Consider the following 17,286-nt stretch of genomic DNA (forward strand, 5'->3'; position numbering starts at 1 on the left):
TGCTAGGGCGCTGGTGTTGGCAGAAATGAAAAAAAAAAACAGGGAAGTCAACATGAAGTGTTCTGGACAAGTCCGATATGTGACAAAACCAAACAACAGACCCATCGGACACCTTTTATTGCACTACTTACATTCAGTTACCATTGTTAGCAAAGTGTTTGTCACCAAGCATGAATGTGCATTGTTTTTCTTTCAATTCTTGCACTAAGGGGGATAGGCAGGCTGCTAGTTTGTTGATGTACAGAATATCTCATAATAAATCAATACTCAAATATACAGCTGTAAAACTTGCTGTGTATTTACAATGTGAAGTAATTATTTTTATCGGCTGGTATGTCGATATTTTTGCCGTTGATATATCGATACTTTTTTGCGATACATTGAAAGCTGATGATGATATTTTTTAAAATATCAATTTATCAGATTTCCAATATTTTTAAAAATATCAGCAGTCCTAGTTGCTGTGTTGGTAACAGGTATAACACTCTTGTCTTTTGCAAAGAGAGAAAGGGAGAATGTGTGTGTGTGTGTGTGTTTTTGTTTGTTTTCATACCTTTCATGGCTTGAACTTACCTCTCTCTCTCTCTCTCTCTCTCTCTCTCTCTCTCTCTCTCAAATTTTAATTTCAATTTTCCGTTACAAGATACTAAAAGTGAGGTAGTACATGATACAGAGTATTTTTATTATTGTAATTATTATAGGATAATATAAAGTGTTCATTCTGTAGACCAACAGTGAAGAGCTCTCTCAGGATGTGGAACATAACAGAAAAACAAAAATATATAATTGCAAAAGACTTGAAATATTAATGTTCCTTTAAGAGACCCTAAGTGAAATGAAATGTTGTGATGGGTATGGAATAAGATAAAATTTTTAAACATATTTCTAGTTACAAATTAATTCAAAACTTCACAAACATAAAAATCTCTGCATAGCATTGTACATAAGAAAATTGCTAAGCTGTTATAGCCAAACATCATCAAAAGAATACAGTTTACAATAGTTATTTACAATGCTCACATTATGATGTAACTTATGTGGACAGTGAGATGAAGTTATCACAACTGTCCAAAATCGATCCATACTTGCCGCCTGCACTGCTGCGAGCTACGAGGTGCCGCGAACTACGAGGTGCCGCCACAAGACTGGTTTAGGAAAGAAGTCACACCCTTGAGGTGATAGCCGCATCATCTGGCAGGATCCCATGGCTGCTCTGCCTGATATAAATGGCTGCTCTGCCGGGAATGGTAGTTCTCATTGGTGCTCCTTATGATCCACATATTATGGTGGCCACCTTGTGCTGACAACTACTGCCTTGGACCCAGACTACTCTTGGACTGTGTGATTGTGTACTTCTTGCTCACCATTTCAGTATCCAGTGCATACGGAATAAAGAGTGTTAGTAAGTGTAAATCTCAACAGTGGCAATGAGTATTTTCAGACCCGCTGTGCTTCGATTACTCTGATGTCATAGAACCAGATTGCTGGAGCAGTGGCTGACACAACAACAGCAATAGCGTCAGTTGGATAGGCAGTTAGTGGAACAGCAATGTTACCTGTTTGTTTTATTACAACAACAGTTGTCGGCGTTCTCTGTCGGAGGTGCTTCACCCCCAGCTGTTCCTCCATTTTCTTCCTTTGTGGACAGTGATGACCATTGGGACCCACATTTACAGTGCCTCAACCATCATTTTGCGGCATATCAGGTAACCAACACCAGTTGGAAGTGATCCTTATTTATACGTGGTCCTCTCAAGATGTGTTAGCTTTGCTCCACAAGTTATCTCCTACCGTGAATCCTGATACTTTGTCATTTCTTGATATTTGCACTTTTTTATCAAACTACTGTGGAAGCCAGTCTGTGGTGTTGTGTGCTAGGGTGGAATTCTACCGACAGTGGCTGTCACCATCAAAATCATACAATGATTGAGTCACTGAGCTTCACGGCCTTAGTTGTCATTGTGCTTTGACCAGCTAGGCAGATACTAGTCGAAGATTGTATGCTGATTCTGTGATTGAGAACTCTCTTCTTCAATTTTGACCAGATAGGAAAGTGAACACACAAGCTGTGGACTGTGCAGTTCCTTCCTTGGATGAAATTCTTAAAATCGCTGCAGCTTCTGAACTCATGTAGGACTCGGACTGTAGAGGGCTGTGACAGAGAGCATGCACCAGGAAAATCAGGCTGCACCCCGACATTCCGAATAAGCAGCTTGTTCCCTGCAATCATTTTGAGTTGTACAACAACTCTGGCAAGCACATGGGGCACCGTCATCTTCCTTGATACCCTCAGTGTTTCTATCAGCATTTGCACTTGGACTTCCTGCATCAGTCAGCTATCTGTTTCGGTGGACAGTGTCATGTGTTCTAGCTGAAGCTGTTCCCACTATTGACATTATGCTTGACATTATGCTTGACCTGGCATCAGGGAAACGCATCAAGCTCCTACTCATGCTGCACGTGATGGGTCAGGCAGTACAGTTCCAGATGGGTACTGGTGCATCTGCTTTTCTGATCAATCGTTCTACCTATGTGATGCTGGGCTCACCTCCTCTGTCCCCATTTCAGAGGAAGGCCATGGCCTGTGGCGATCATGAAATTCTAATGCAGGGTGTTTTTCTGATGGGGGTCTCATATAGAAATGTGTTCTGCGTGCTTTCATTTTTGGTGATTTCTTCCTGCACAACAGAAAACATTTTTGGGTTAGATGCCTTCTCACATTTTGGGTTTTCCATTTCTTAGATTGTGTGTTTGGTATCCCTGGATATTCCATTCCAAGGCATTGAAGATTTGATGACCTCCTTTTCGGAATTGTTCACACCAGGTTTGGGTCGGGTGGCATCTGTCTGGGTACATCTTCACTTGCACCCAGGTTCAGCCCTGTGCCTCTCTCAGGTGCACCCAGTTTCTTGTGCCCCCTGGGATGTGGTGAAGGCAGAACTGGACAGTTTGGTCACCCTCAGTGCAGTCAACCCAGTTTCTTCCAGTCAGTAGGCTTCTCCCCTCGTCATTGTAAAAAAACCAGATGGCTCTCTCAGGGTGTGTTGTGATTTTAAAGCTTTGAATGACCAGTGGATCATAGATTCTTTTCCAATTTCAAGACCAGAGGACATGTTCACCAGGCTAAAGAACAGATACTATTACACGAAGATTGATCTGTTTGATGCATATTCACAGCTGTCATTACATCCAGATTCCTGTGACCTGCTGATGCTTAATATACTCTTTGGCTTATACCTGTATAGCTGGAATCACTAGTGCCCCAGCTGTTTTTCAGATCTTCTTGCAACAACTGATTCATGCTATTCCTCGGGGGCAATTATTTACATGGCATCATTGTGACAGGTACATCTATGGTCGAGCACCTCCAGAATTTGCACTCTTGTTTTCTTGCTTATCAGCCGAGGACCTGAAATGTAACCTCAGTAAGTGTAAGTTTTTCTGGCTCGTGGTGGAGTACCCTGGTTTCCTTCTCTGTAAATAAGGTATTCGTATGACCAGAGACCATGTGTGGGCCATTGAGAACATGCCCCGCCCCCAAACTCTGAAAGAACTACAATCATTTCTGGGGTAGATTAGCTGCTATGATCATTTTATCCCCCAGTCTGCCAAGCTCACTGCCTCCATTCAATGTCCTGCGTAAGAAGGGGGCTCGCTTTGTGTGGTCACCTGTGTGTGGCATTTCTTATGCTGAAGCAGGCTCTTTAGTCGGCACTGTGTCTTGTTCCATACTCATTGGGAAAGTTCCTTCTCCTCACCACTGATGCCTTACAGCATGCAGTTTGTGCGGTGCTCTTCCATGAGGGCCCCGATGGCTTCGAACACCCAATTGCTTTAATTCCCTAAACTCTCACCCAGGCTCAGCGCAACTACTTGCAGGTAGAGAAAGAGGCGTTAGCCACGGTCTGTGCAGTGAAGGAGTTCCATACCTATTTCTATAGTGTGAAGTTTCAGTTGATCACGGACCACAAACTGTTACTCACAGTGTTTGGGCCTTGGTGCAAACTGCCGAACAAATGGCACAAAAGCTTCAGCGTTGGGCGTTGTTTCCATCTGCATATACGTACGTCATCCTCTGCAGACCATCAGGTTGCCACGCAAACGCTAACGTTCGGTCTTATCTGCTGTCTGACCCAGATCCTGAGTTTGATGCTCAGGAAGTCATCGTATTTGTCATTGGCCCTTCAGAATTTCCCCCTTGATGCATCAGTGGACACAGCTTGGATACGGGTGGACCCCACACGCTGTTCCACTGTCCAGTGGATTTGACATGGTTGGCCCCAGAGATTGCCTATGAACACCCATGGTCCCCTGAAGACATACTTCACCTTCCGGTCTCGGTGCTCCCTCCGTGACAGGGTTCTGTTCCTCCAGATGGAACAGCATTGGCCTTGGGTCATTATTCTGCCAACTCTGTGCCCCAAGATCCTTGATCTGCTATGTGCCTGTCACTGGAGTATTTCACATACGAAGCGGCTGGCCCGTCAGTGTGCCTATTGGCTGTCCATCAGTAGAGATATCATGTTGACGGTTCAGTCCTGTACCACATGTGTGCACCAGCAGCGTCTGGGAGCATCTTCACGTTGACTTTGCCAGCCCTTTCTTGCAGGAGATGCGACTCATTGTGGTCGACTCATTCTCCAAGTTTCCTCATATACACCCACTCAACTCTACCATGTTGGCAAATGTCATCTGGGTCTCGTCTCACATAGGTGTTATTGACAGTCTCCCAGTGGCCATCGTCTCAGACTACAGCCCTCAGTTTACATCTGCACAGTTTGCCCATTTTTGTGAGCTCAGTGGGATCACATACCTGCTCACTGCCCCATTACACCCACTATACAATGTGGAGGCAAAAATGGATGGTGCGTAATTTCAAGGCGAAGATGTCAACCATGGCACACTGCTTCCACAGATGAGGTTCTTGCACTGTTTTTGGCCACCTATCAAGCCACTCCCATTGCTGGGAAGAGCCCTGCCAAGTCACTGTGGTGGCTTTCTGTGGACTCTCCTTATGCCGCTGTCACCTCCAGGATCTCAACCCTCCCTGTGTTGGGCTTGTAGCCGTTTCCAGCTCAGCGTTCCAGTGTGGGTACTGTCATTTGGTTGTTGTCTCCTTTGGGTTCCTGCTACAGTCCATGGCTCTCACGGTCACTGCATTAACGAGGTCTCTGCTAAGCTTTCTGTGGACTCTCCTTATGCCGCTGTCTCCTCCAGGATCTCAACCCTCCCTGTGTTGGGCTTGTAGCCGTTTCCAGCTCAGCGTCCCAGTGTGGGTACTGTCATTTGGTTGTTGTCTGCTTTGGGTTCCTGCTACAGTCCATGGCTCTCACGGTCACGGGATTAACGAGGTCTCTGCTAAGTGCCATCTTTGGTGGTGCCACCAGAACTGGCTACACCTCAGATTGCTGCAGTTGATGCCCCAGCACTGGATGCCTTACTGCCTCACCCTCTCTGGCCACCAGTTCTGCTACATGCCAGCCTGGTCCTCAGTGCCCCGGAGATCATGGAGTGGACCCCACCGCCCCCTTATGTTGCTTTCCAGGTCCATTGGAGGTTGCTGCTCTGGGCACAACTGTGCTTGCTCCTGACAGTCCTGTGACTGTAGAGATCGAAATACGACCTGTCGTGGACTTAGCGTTGCCGGGACCACTCCCAGCCTCCATGCTGAACACTCCTGGCCCACCACCTCGTCGTTGCATTTGTCACCATAAGGGCTGCTTCCGCCCCTATATGCTGTCTTTGGTGGGGGGGGTTGATGGGTTGGTGTAAGTGACTGGGACAGTGAGATGGAGTTATCACAACTCTCAGAAACCTATCCATGCTTGCCACGTGCACCACCAGTGGTGCTGCAGTCTGTGGGTGGCTGCCGCAGGACAAATGCCAGAAAGAAGCCACGCCCTCAAGGCAATTGTCGTGTCACCTGGTGGGATCCTGTGGCTGACATGCCTAATATAAGCGGGCGCTCTGCCGAAAACAGCAGTTCTTGTTGGTGCTCTGTGTGATCTGCATGTTACACTCACTGCCTTGTGGTGACCTGGACTACTCTTGGATTGAACCTCAACATGTAACTGTGTTCGTGAGGTGCAATAACAATGTAGTAAATATTACTTGCGTTATGTGACATTGTTAGTAATATATACACTGAGGTGGAAAGAGTCGTGGGATACCTTCTAATATTGAGTTGGACCTCCTTTTTCCTGGCCTAGTGCAATAACTCGACATTGCATAGACTCAAGAAGTCATTGGAAGTACCCTGCAGAAATATTGAGCTATGTTGTCTCTATAGCCATCCATAACTGCGAGTGCAGGATTTTGTGCACAAACTGGCTTCTCGATTACGTCCCATAAATTTTCGATGGGACTAATGTCTGCCAATCTGACTGGCCAGATCATTTACTCAAATTGTCCAGAATGTTCTTCAAACCAGTTGTGAATAATTATGGCCTGGTGACATGACACCTTGTCTTCCATAAAATTTCCATCATTGTTTGGGAACATGAAGTCCATGAATGGCTACAAATGGTCTCCAAGTAGCCGATCATAACCGTGTCCCGTCATTCAGTTGGACTAGAGGACCAAATCCATTGTGTGTAAACACACTACCAGCTTGCGCAGTGCCTTATAGACCACTTCGGTCCATGGCTTTGTGGCATCTGTGCCACATTCAAACCCTACCATCAGCTCTTATCAACTGAAATCTGGCTCATGTGACCAGGCCATAGTTTTTCAGTTGTCTTGGATTCAACTGGTTTGGTCATAAGCGCGGAAGAGGTGCTGCAGGCGATGTTGTGCTGTTAGCAAAGGCACTCGCGTGGGTCACCCTAACCAACATGTTCGTCATACATCTCACATTGATTTCTGCAGTTATTTCATGCAGACATTAGCACTGACAACTCCATGCAAACGCTGCTGCTCTTGGTCATTAAGTCTGTGGTGAGAGGTAATTCCTGAAATTAGGTATTCTTGGCACACACTTAACATTTTGGATCTCAGAATTTGAATTCCCTAATTATTTCCAAACATGGATATCCCATGCGTCTAGCTGCAGCTACCATTCATCGTTCAAAGCCTGTTAATTCCCATCGTTTGGCCTGAGTACAAAGGGCAGCTCCGCCAATGCACTGCCCTTTTATACCTTGTGTACGCAATACTACCGCCATCTGTATTTGTACATATCACTACCCCATGACTTTTGTCACCTCAGTGTACATCAGTTGGTTCTGCTAAGAAATTCATTAGTAGATTAGGAGGAGGTAGATACTAATAAATCATTTTTACTCCTATTAGATGATATTTTATTCATGGCCAAACTTTTTATGGATCTGTTGAAAATGTGTGTTCCTGAGAAAATCTTTGTTCCTGAATAAATAGAGACCCTTCTGGATCAAAGTAAGTGATTTTAAGTGTTTATGTAGATTGTTGTTTTTCCTTTTATTGATTCCATCTCCCGAGTTGGTGGTTTGAAAGACATTTGCAACAAATTGCATTAAGAAGTAAATATACAGATAAGCAGTAGTGAGTGTACCGACTTCTTTGAACAGGCTCCTACAGAAATGTTTATGATTTTGTGCAATAAGTAACTTGTATAAGACTCTTTTGGACTCTGAAAACTGTAACTTTGATGAGTTACTCTGAAATATGACACCATATGACATTATGGAATGAAAGCAATCAGTGTATGTCATTTCATTTTAATTTTTACATGCCTCACATCATTTGCACCATAAATAAAGATTTAGTTAGGCAGAAAAGTTACGGAACTGTGTATAGGTAGCAGTAAATTATACAACATGCCTGTAAGCCCCAAACGTGAGAAATTTTTGTTGTTTAATTTAATTTAAAAAAGCCTTTTTTGTCCTTCACCTTTCTGATAATGTGATGACAATTGACTGGTTCACTCCAGAATAGTCCGAATCGTTGTAAGCAAAGTCTCCGTGCCAATCAAATCATGCTGCAGGTTCATCTGACTTGTGAGCTGGAGGGATCGTGGAGCCATGGTGTCTTCTGTCCCGAGTCACTACCAGACCAGACACTAAGTGGCTTAGTTTTCTTTACCTTTTTACTTCTCTTCTCCTCCAAGATGGGTCTGCGGCTAATAGAGTTACATTCTCTGACCTACCTCAAAATCTTCACCACATACCTAGCGTACTTACCTGAATATAAGCTCACCTTGAATATAAGACGATCCACCCTTTTTTTAATAGGCTCCTTGAGAAAAATTTATTGTTAACATATCCTGACTAATCAGAATTACAAACTGTTTTATTAACATAAAGTATCTGCTAAAAGGTTAACATTATATCTATTCTAAACTTAAATCATTTATTGATTGTCTACATTTTGATAATATGAGGTGAAATAAAATAAACGAAAAGAAACGGTTTGCATTAGAAACGAAAAGAAACGGTTTGCATTAGTTTTTGGACAGTTTTCTTTTCTACCATTTTCACTTACTAATCCTGCAGTTTGTGGTATCACTATTTCTATTAATAATAATAATAATTATAATAATAATAATAATAATAATAATAATAGCAATAGCAATCATCCTAACAGAACAGCTGTAAATTTGTCTTTGTTGTCTCAAATATTTGGCTGTTTCTCCTGAATCTGTCATTGTTTCTGAGGTTGTCATTACGGTTGGACCTGAGAACACAGTTTTTTCTTTCTTTTTTTTCTGAATACATACTGGATTTTGCTTCTAAACTGATGTGACACTGTCACAATGTCTTTTGCTTCCAAACACATTTCCTTCCTGCCACTTTCTCTCATTGGCTGTGTAGAAAAAAGAACCCTTTCATTTTTACATCACGGAGACTGTCGACAACATTGCAGCAAGGAAAATGTAAATACACCACTGGTCCCTATCTAGACTTCTACCATTTGCAGAAATGAATATTACTGTTGAACATTTGTCCAATTTTAAAGTCAGTTTAATTCCGACTACAAATATATTTGGAGAAACAAGTTTCAATGTGGTAGATGTTCATAAAAAGGTGAAGTACATCCCTGCAATCATCCTAGCTCCCAGCCAAGCTGATGTCACTGTTCCCCTTCTAATCACTCCATAGTGTCGAGCTTGAGCAATTGTAACAAACAGACTGCAGTATCTTTTAGTGTTCAAGTCATATGTAGAAACACGAATTAATACATAAATAAAAGATTGCAATTACGATTCAGTCCCATTCTCGAACTGACATCTGTTGGTACTACTATCTCCTCGACAGGTCTTGCTGCTGTAATTTATTCTCGTGATGACAATTACAGTCAGTTTAATATAATTTATTTCCTTTGTTAGATATTTCATTCTGGACTAATTTTCCACCTTCTTTCAATTGAATGTCGTGATCGTGTTCTAAAGCTGGTAACATTTTTACCCTATTCTAATACCACAAGTGATAAAATTTCTCATTTTCAATCCACTTAGTAAATCATTACATTCTATCATAACCAAATAAAATATTGGTATGGGTCCTAAATCTGCGAATGTTTTCTGAAGGACACATTTTGTTTTTTAAATGTTAGCTTTACTTAAAAAGTGTCATAAATGTTTGTATATGATATCCATAGGTATATAAGAATGTTTATTGCAAACCAGTTCAAATACAACAAAAGTTTGTAAAATGATAGAATTTAATGCTATTTCCTCCTATGTTTCACAAAATTGTTAAATTTTAATCAGAGCAGTAGACTGTTGTCATGGCTGTTTGATAGTTTCGTGCGTAATTCTTGCACTAGCACCATGTGATCTATGTCTTTGTGATTTTTGAGCAACATCGATACCATATCAAGTGCTTCGGGTATCAGGAAATCTCGAACCTGCTGGAAAGTGAGCCCTGCTCTTCTGAATTCTTCAAAATAAATCTGCACATGACCTCAGTAGCCAAACATTCATCTCCAAATGTAAGATGACCCCTACAAACGTAAGATTACCCCAGTATAGTCTATTAAACAACGTAAAAATATTGACTTCAGCAGCAATAGCTTAATCTGAAAATATAAGAGAACCTCCTTTTTGAGGACAAACTTGGGAAAAAAAAAACTAATCGTATAATCAGGTAAATATGGTAATCTCCGTAAGGAAATAAACCAATGTGGTTTCTTTTTTCTGACTGTGAGTGTGTTATTTTTAATACTGACTACACTACTGCCTGCCAAGTGAGTGTATAAAGTAAAGACTCAAACTGAATGAAAGAAAGAATTATTTAAACATTATTTATTATATTATTATATAATAGAGGGAAACATTCCACGTGGGAAAAATATATCTAAAAACAAAGATGATGAGACTTACCAAACAAAAGTGCTGGCAGGTCGATAGACACACAAACAAACACAAACATACACACAAAATTCAAGCTTTCGCAACAAACCATTGCTTCATCAGGAAAGAGGGAAGGAGAGGGAAAGACGAAAGGATGTGGGTTTTAAGAGAGAGGGTAAGGAGTCATTCCAATCCCGGGAGCGGAAAGACTTACCTTAGGGGGAAAAAGGACAGGTATACACTCGCGCACACACACACACACACACATATGCATCTGCACATACACAGACACAAGCAGACATTTTTACAGCATGTCAAGACACAGTTGCGGAAATTCCAGGTACCAACATGGAGTGGTCACGTGGAGCGCGGAAGTCCATCCGCAGATTGATAACTAAAAACACTGGGTCATCCCATTCTCTTTTCACGATCAGAACATGATTTAATTGCACCTGATGATGCAGTTAAAATGCTGCAAAACTGGTTGTGCCTATAAATAAAGGACTTACATCTGAAGTGGTCTGATCTTTTCAAAATGATATATCTAGGTCATGGCTACCTTGACTACAGAGTCTGCCATTGAAAATATTAGTGTCAGTATATCTGATACAACTACCGTATTTACTCAAGCCGCACTTTTTTTCCGGTTTTTGTAATCCAAAAAACCGCCTGCGGCTTAGAATCGAGTGCAAAGTATACGAAAGTTCTGAAAAATGTTGGTAGGTGCCGCCACAACTAACTTCTGCCATCGAATATATGTAGTGCTACAACAGGCATGTTTTGCAGGCACAAAGATAAATACTGGCACCAAAACCTCTTCGTCAGTAAATAAATTTTTAAAAAAGGTGGAAAACGAGCTTTTTTCTCCGCCCCGAGCTTCGACCACTGCACTTTCATACATTATCCAACGAAGTAAATAGAAATTTCGTATTGTTCATCTTCTAGCAGCATTTCAATGTACTACGAAAATCCGACTGGCAAGACTGTTTGGGATGTTTGTCAATATGGGAAACTCTACGTCCTGAAATTTTTCCTACCTGTGAGAAGAGATGGTTGCTACTAGGAACTTTTATGAATTGTGAATCACGTGCAGTATTCTCTTCACAATAAGAATAATACGAATATAAACATTTTGCCATGTATTCTTTCGTGTTTGCTGCTGTCTCATTTAAATCCTGTCTGCCTAATAAACTACGAAACTACAGCGAGACAACAGCAAACGCGGAAGAATACACATATCATGTCATGTTCGTCATATTCGTATTATTCTTATGCCTAATAGTGATACAGTCAGAAATGAAGCACGGCAATTGACTAGATTTTTAAATCTAAGATGATTCTAATTTCTGTGCAGAATATAATGTACTAAAGAGGTGTCTGCAAAGATTTTCAAATGGTGAAAAATGTTCGCTAAACTCTCGTTCAGAACATCTTCCATCATATGCAGTCTATTATTTGGTTCTTGTTGATCATTATCAAATAAAGCAGCAGTGTAAGTAACCTCGCACAAGAGCAAGCCACGCCGCGAGCGGCGACAGGCCGTAAACACACATTATCAGAATGCGACAAACAATGCAAGACACAGTACAGTAATGCATTTTCAGCTTAGAGTGACGTAAACACATAACGGCACTTATCAGATCAAAGAAAAATAAGCAATCAATTCAAACCAGACGAAGCACGTGAAAAAGGAAGGGTACCCGTATAAATACGGACGGAGCGCCTGATGCATAGCAATGGCTACCTGGTAAAGCTTAACTGCTGAGCTTACGACTCGAACCAAACTACTGTAGCTGTATCGTCATTCATTCGACCTAAATTGTGTCTCGTATTATAATGGACCAACATTGTCTCGATTTGGAGGTGCGGCCTAAAACTTTTATCTCCCCTTGAATTTCGGGTGCGGCTTAGATTCGGGAAATTTTGTTTCCCTTTATTTCGAGTCTCATTTTTAAGGTGCGGCTTAGATTCGAGTGCGGCTTAGATTTGAGTAAATACGGTATACAATTAGAAAATATTTGGTTGTGGTAGATAAATGTGCAACATATGGTAATAAAATTAAACAATTACTGGGTCGCACCTATTAAGTGAACACCATGTTCTACTCTGTACTCTATCCAGCTTTTTAAAAAAATGCAATTCTGTACTTATATTGATTGTTTCTATGAGCCCTAACTTAGATTGATGGCCACATTCTGCATGCATGGTGTTTTAGTTATTATATGCTGTTTCTTTTTTGAGTTTAGTCTTGTTTTTTAACTTAAGTTGCAGGTAAATTTTATTTAGTTATTGAATTAGTCATAATAACTGTTTTTACTATGGACCTGTTAAGACTTAGAACTATTATTTCTCAGCTGAATTCAACATTTTAGCAACACAAAATCCTACATAGAGTAACAGTTCTGATTCTTTTTTAATTGCACATGGCTACATCAGAATTCGGTCCAGCAGATATTCAGTGGCTCTCTGCATTCCGGAGGACAACAGTTCACATCCCCAAGCGACCATCCAGATTTAGGTTTTCTGTGATCTTGTTAAATTGCTCCAGGGAAATGCCGGAGTGGTCCCTTTGATAAGGGCACAGCCAGTTTTCTTCCCCGTCCTTTTATATAGTCAGAACTTGTACTCCATCTCAAATGACCAAACTGTCGACAGAACGTTAAACTCTAATCTTCCTTCTAACCTTCAGTGGCTTTCAGTTTCTCCCCCACTTCACTCCCCTTACCATCTTTAATTCAGTGATCTAAATGATTTATCCTCCTCTTAGAAATCTCTGTTGCATTATATCTCTTTCCCTTTCAGTCGCCGGGCGCGGTGGCCGAGCGGTTCTAGGCGCTTCAGTCCGGAACCGCGCGACTGCTACGGTCGCAGGTTCGAATCCTGCCTCGGGCATGGATGTGTGTGATGTCTGATGTCCTTAGATTAGTTAGGTTTAAGTAGTTCTAAGTTCTAGGGGACTGATGACCTCAGATGTTAAGTCCCATAGTGCTCAGAGCCATTTGAACCATTTGAACCCTTTCAGTCATAAATTCTTCTTCATCTAGAGAAGAAACTTCTAATAATTAAAGTAACAAATTAATTCTCAGGTAATGAACTGCTGTTATTATTTGATTGCACTAGTGAATTTAGTACATTTATTTTAATTATTTCCTACAATTTCTGACAGTAATCACCAAACTCGATATTAAAAGTAGTAGTTTTGGTGGTAAAACATGACTGAATTGTGACACTGAGAAATTTAAATTCTTTTTATGTTAAAATGTTGAGAACATTTTTCCTGGGCATTTTAACCACCTTACTAGATTTTTGTAACCTGTCAACAGTAATGATTAATATCTCATTATAGGGCAAAGACAGCATTAAAGACTGAGGGCCTACTGAAGCTATTAAATCTTTTGAAGCAAAATGCACCACTATTTCCTCAAGGATGCAAGAGAGGTCTTTTCAAAGCCTTAATTGTTGTGGCACCTGCTGTTGAGTCTGAACACCGTGCGAACTACTGGAATGAGGTAAGTTTTGAGTGTACAGGAGGAACATTTGTCCTATTGATATCAAAGCCAAAGTAAGCAATATCTGATGATTTTTTCCATGGTGTAAGATCATAACTGCTTCCATTGTTGCCACTACTCCTGCTGCTGGTGCTGCTGCCAACAATAACAATGCTATTATCACTAACAGCTGTACGTAGTGGCCATAGTTGCCATCAACAGTTCAAGAATTCGTCTACTTAAGTTTACTAAGTGAGGTGGCACAGTGGTTAGCACATTTGACTCACATTCAGGAGGACTGCAGTTCAAACCCCCAGTACGGCCATCCAGATTTAGTCTTTCCCTGATTTCCTTGCATTGCTTAAGACAAACACCGTGGCGGTTCCTTTGAAAGTGCACTGTGGATTTCCTTCCCCAGTCTGAGCTGTGTTCCATCGCTAATGACCTCGTTGTTGATGGGACGTGAAACACTCATTTTCGTCCCTTCCTTCTTTCTACATAAGTTTCATTGAACTGGTTCTGTTCATTGATCAAGTCACGTGGGTGGTTGATTCCTTTGTATTAAAAGACATTATGTCACAGTGTTGTATATCAAACATGGTTATAAAGTATAACATCTGTGTATGGCTGTCTTTCCAGTTTCAGATAACTGCTGATGTCAGATCTTCATAGCAGTTCATTATTTCCTGATATAGATTCTACATTTACACTAGTGTCTCGCTGATCTGCAGTGAACCCCATAGTCTTGTCCATAAGCAGATGTGCTCTATCATCTTTATCTTGCTCAGTTCCAACATCTCTTTTGGTATATTTCATATGAAATAGCAATGTATCATTAATAAATTATGTGTTGTGATCAGAAGCAAGATGTTGCCCATTTGGCACCAAAATGTAGCAGTCAGGAATAGCTGCAGAGAAACAGTAGTGGAACATAAACAGTTCCTGCTTATCTGGATGTTCGTGAGTCTTCCTTGGGTGTTGTAAGGTTCGTAGATGGCTTGGGAGGAAGGTGTGACGTGGGGAAGCTGCAGACAAAATAAAACTTATTAATTCATTCGACTTAGTTCCACCATGTAACTGGCTGAAAGTGGCTGTGGACAGATATGAGAATGGACAGAAATGAGTCTAATTAATCCATACAACTTGAACAGTCATTTGAGTGTGTTTCTGCCTTCGTGTAATGTTCTGGCATTGAAGTGGCAGGCGTAGCAATGGCTAGAGGTGCAAGGATGCAAGCTGCTTACGCAGTGGAATGCCGACTCAGCTCACTGATGTGATGGTGGTGTCCAGATACTGCACGTGGCACAGCACATGGTGTGGCAGTAATTTCTTGTACTTCGCAGCATCACAGCGGCACGGCATTGGTGTTTCCCAGAGTTGAAATCTGGATTTATGGTGAATTCAGAGGCGAGCTGCTGGCAGATTGTTGGCTGTCGCAGATGGGCGGAGGACCGTTATTTGCGGCCTGGTGATGACATAGTGATGGAGAGTACTCCGGTTGACACAGAATGGGTGTCACATACTGCCCAGCTCTTCAAATGCTGGTGGACTAAAACTCCATACAATTACAATGCACAATAAAAATGACTGTATGGCACTGGATTGTGACCAGGAGGTTCTGACTCATTAGGTGATTTTGCACAGTACTGTTGTCCAGTTTCCTTTTCCAGAGCACTTGTATATTTTTCATTTTCCATTTATCTCAATATGTCGTGGCTGTGAAGTTTGAATTGTTCATATGTAGTAAAATTCAGTCTGTAGTCTGTTACATAATGATATTATGGCATCTCTAAAACAGTCGGTTGTTTCCTTCCGCTTGTGACTTATGTACTATTGTCGTATCTGTTGTTAATTTGTGTATAAATGACATTTGGTAAGTATTATGCATAGCAAATTACATCATGTCTTGTTGTTCTGGTGAGGGTTTTGTGTGTGTGTGTGTGTGTGTGTGTGTGTGTGTGTGTGTGTGTGTTACAGGGCACTAAGTGCTGTGATGAACTTTTTTGTTATAATAAATTCATTTTGTCTATCTCATGATTGTAAAAGTTTTTTTTGAACTAATCAAGTGAATGTTTCTTGTGCAGGTTCCAAAGCCGCTTTGTGATCGTTTTCAGGCTGTTGTCAATCGTGAGACCCTACGCAGAATGTATCATCAAGAATCTGTGAAGATGGAAATTATGGATATTATTGAAAGTTTTATAGGTACTACACAATCTTTTAAACATATTTGCTGTTTAAATCAAGAGATTGTGCTTGTCTTCTTGAAGGTTTTTTTTTGTAAAATTGTGATTTGACCTCCTTAACTATTCTTTTGTGTATTATATCTGGTATATAGTGTTCATTTTAATTGAAGCACAGCATCGTGATGTTCTGTGAGTGTGCCATTGATATTATTGAAGGATGAAAATCTTAGTAAATCTTCGAGCTGTCTCCTATCCCTTAGAATGCCCAATGGAGGTCAGTTGACTTCTAAGACTTTTATTGCTATGCAACAATATTTTGTATTTATTGTTTTTAATATTGCTTTTCTTATTTTCTTCATGTATAATAATTATGTGGGCACAATTTTATTGTGCGTCTGATCCCGGTGGAGGTTCGAGTCCTCCCTCGGGCATGGGTGTGTGTGTTTGTTCTTAGGATAATTTAGGTTAAGTAGTGTGTAATCTTAGGGACTGATGACCTTAGCAGTTAAGTCCCATAAGATTTCACACACATTTGAACATTTTTGAACAATTTTATTTGTACATGCTCAACTGTATTTTTATGTTGCATACAAATATAAGTGATATTGTTTTAGAGCTACATAACATTGTGTACTTTCCAGTATTTTTGACAACTGTTGTTATCATGGAATTACTTAGCTCTTCACTAATTATACTTATATCCTGTAACAAATAAGTAGTGTTTAACTATACACATCTATATGGAGACTTCTGTTATCTTTTTGCTTAGACGAATTGGAGGCAAATTTTTTACATTTTTTATATATACAATCTATAGTTTTGTTTTTCTCGCACACTTCAATTTTGCAAGTTTTTCATTTGGCGCCTTTAGATGATCCTTCTTCTCTGTTAGCAGACAAAATAGATGAAGTATGGAATTGTTGAGGGTGAGTATTCCTGATTGGTAGCACTAATTCTTCTACAGCTTTCATTATAAAAGACAATTGACAAATGGTAGAACCTGTTATCAACCTGTACATGGTGTGGGCATTGATCATAACCAGATGTAGAATTTTATAGAAAACATGGACAGGGCAGGGCCTCGTTGTGGCTGTTATGGTATATATTTTTGTGAGTTTTGATTTACCACATCTAGACCAAATTAGGTGTTTCTGAAATTGTCTTTTTTGCAGCCTCATTGCTTGTTACACTGGAGTGCAAAGAACTAAGAGTAAGCACATTTTCCCTTGGTAAGATATTAGAGGAATGACATTAACCTTGTAAATAACACCTGAATGAAGTACAGCTTGTCCTTTTCTCACAGATGGAGGCAATTCCCTTCTACTGCTGTTCAGAGTATCAACATTGT

The 17,286-nt window shown here is 40.8% G+C and overlaps 1 protein-coding gene across 2 annotated transcripts in view; it reads left to right on the plus strand.

The window, feature by feature from the left end:
- The window catches only part of LOC126184797 (exportin-4-like), a 234,772-nt gene that overhangs the window by 171,073 nt on the left and 46,413 nt on the right, over positions 1-17,286 (plus strand). For both annotated transcript variants that reach the window (XM_049927380.1, XM_049927381.1), the window contains 2 exons: positions 13,614-13,776; positions 15,840-15,957. In XM_049927380.1, the coding sequence (XP_049783337.1) occupies positions 13,614-13,776; positions 15,840-15,957 (281 nt within the window). The remainder of the gene's footprint in view (positions 1-13,613; positions 13,777-15,839; positions 15,958-17,286) is intronic.

Source organism: Schistocerca cancellata, chromosome 4, assembly GCF_023864275.1.
Source record: "Schistocerca cancellata isolate TAMUIC-IGC-003103 chromosome 4, iqSchCanc2.1, whole genome shotgun sequence".
Taxonomy (NCBI): Eukaryota; Metazoa; Arthropoda; class Insecta; order Orthoptera; family Acrididae; genus Schistocerca; species Schistocerca cancellata.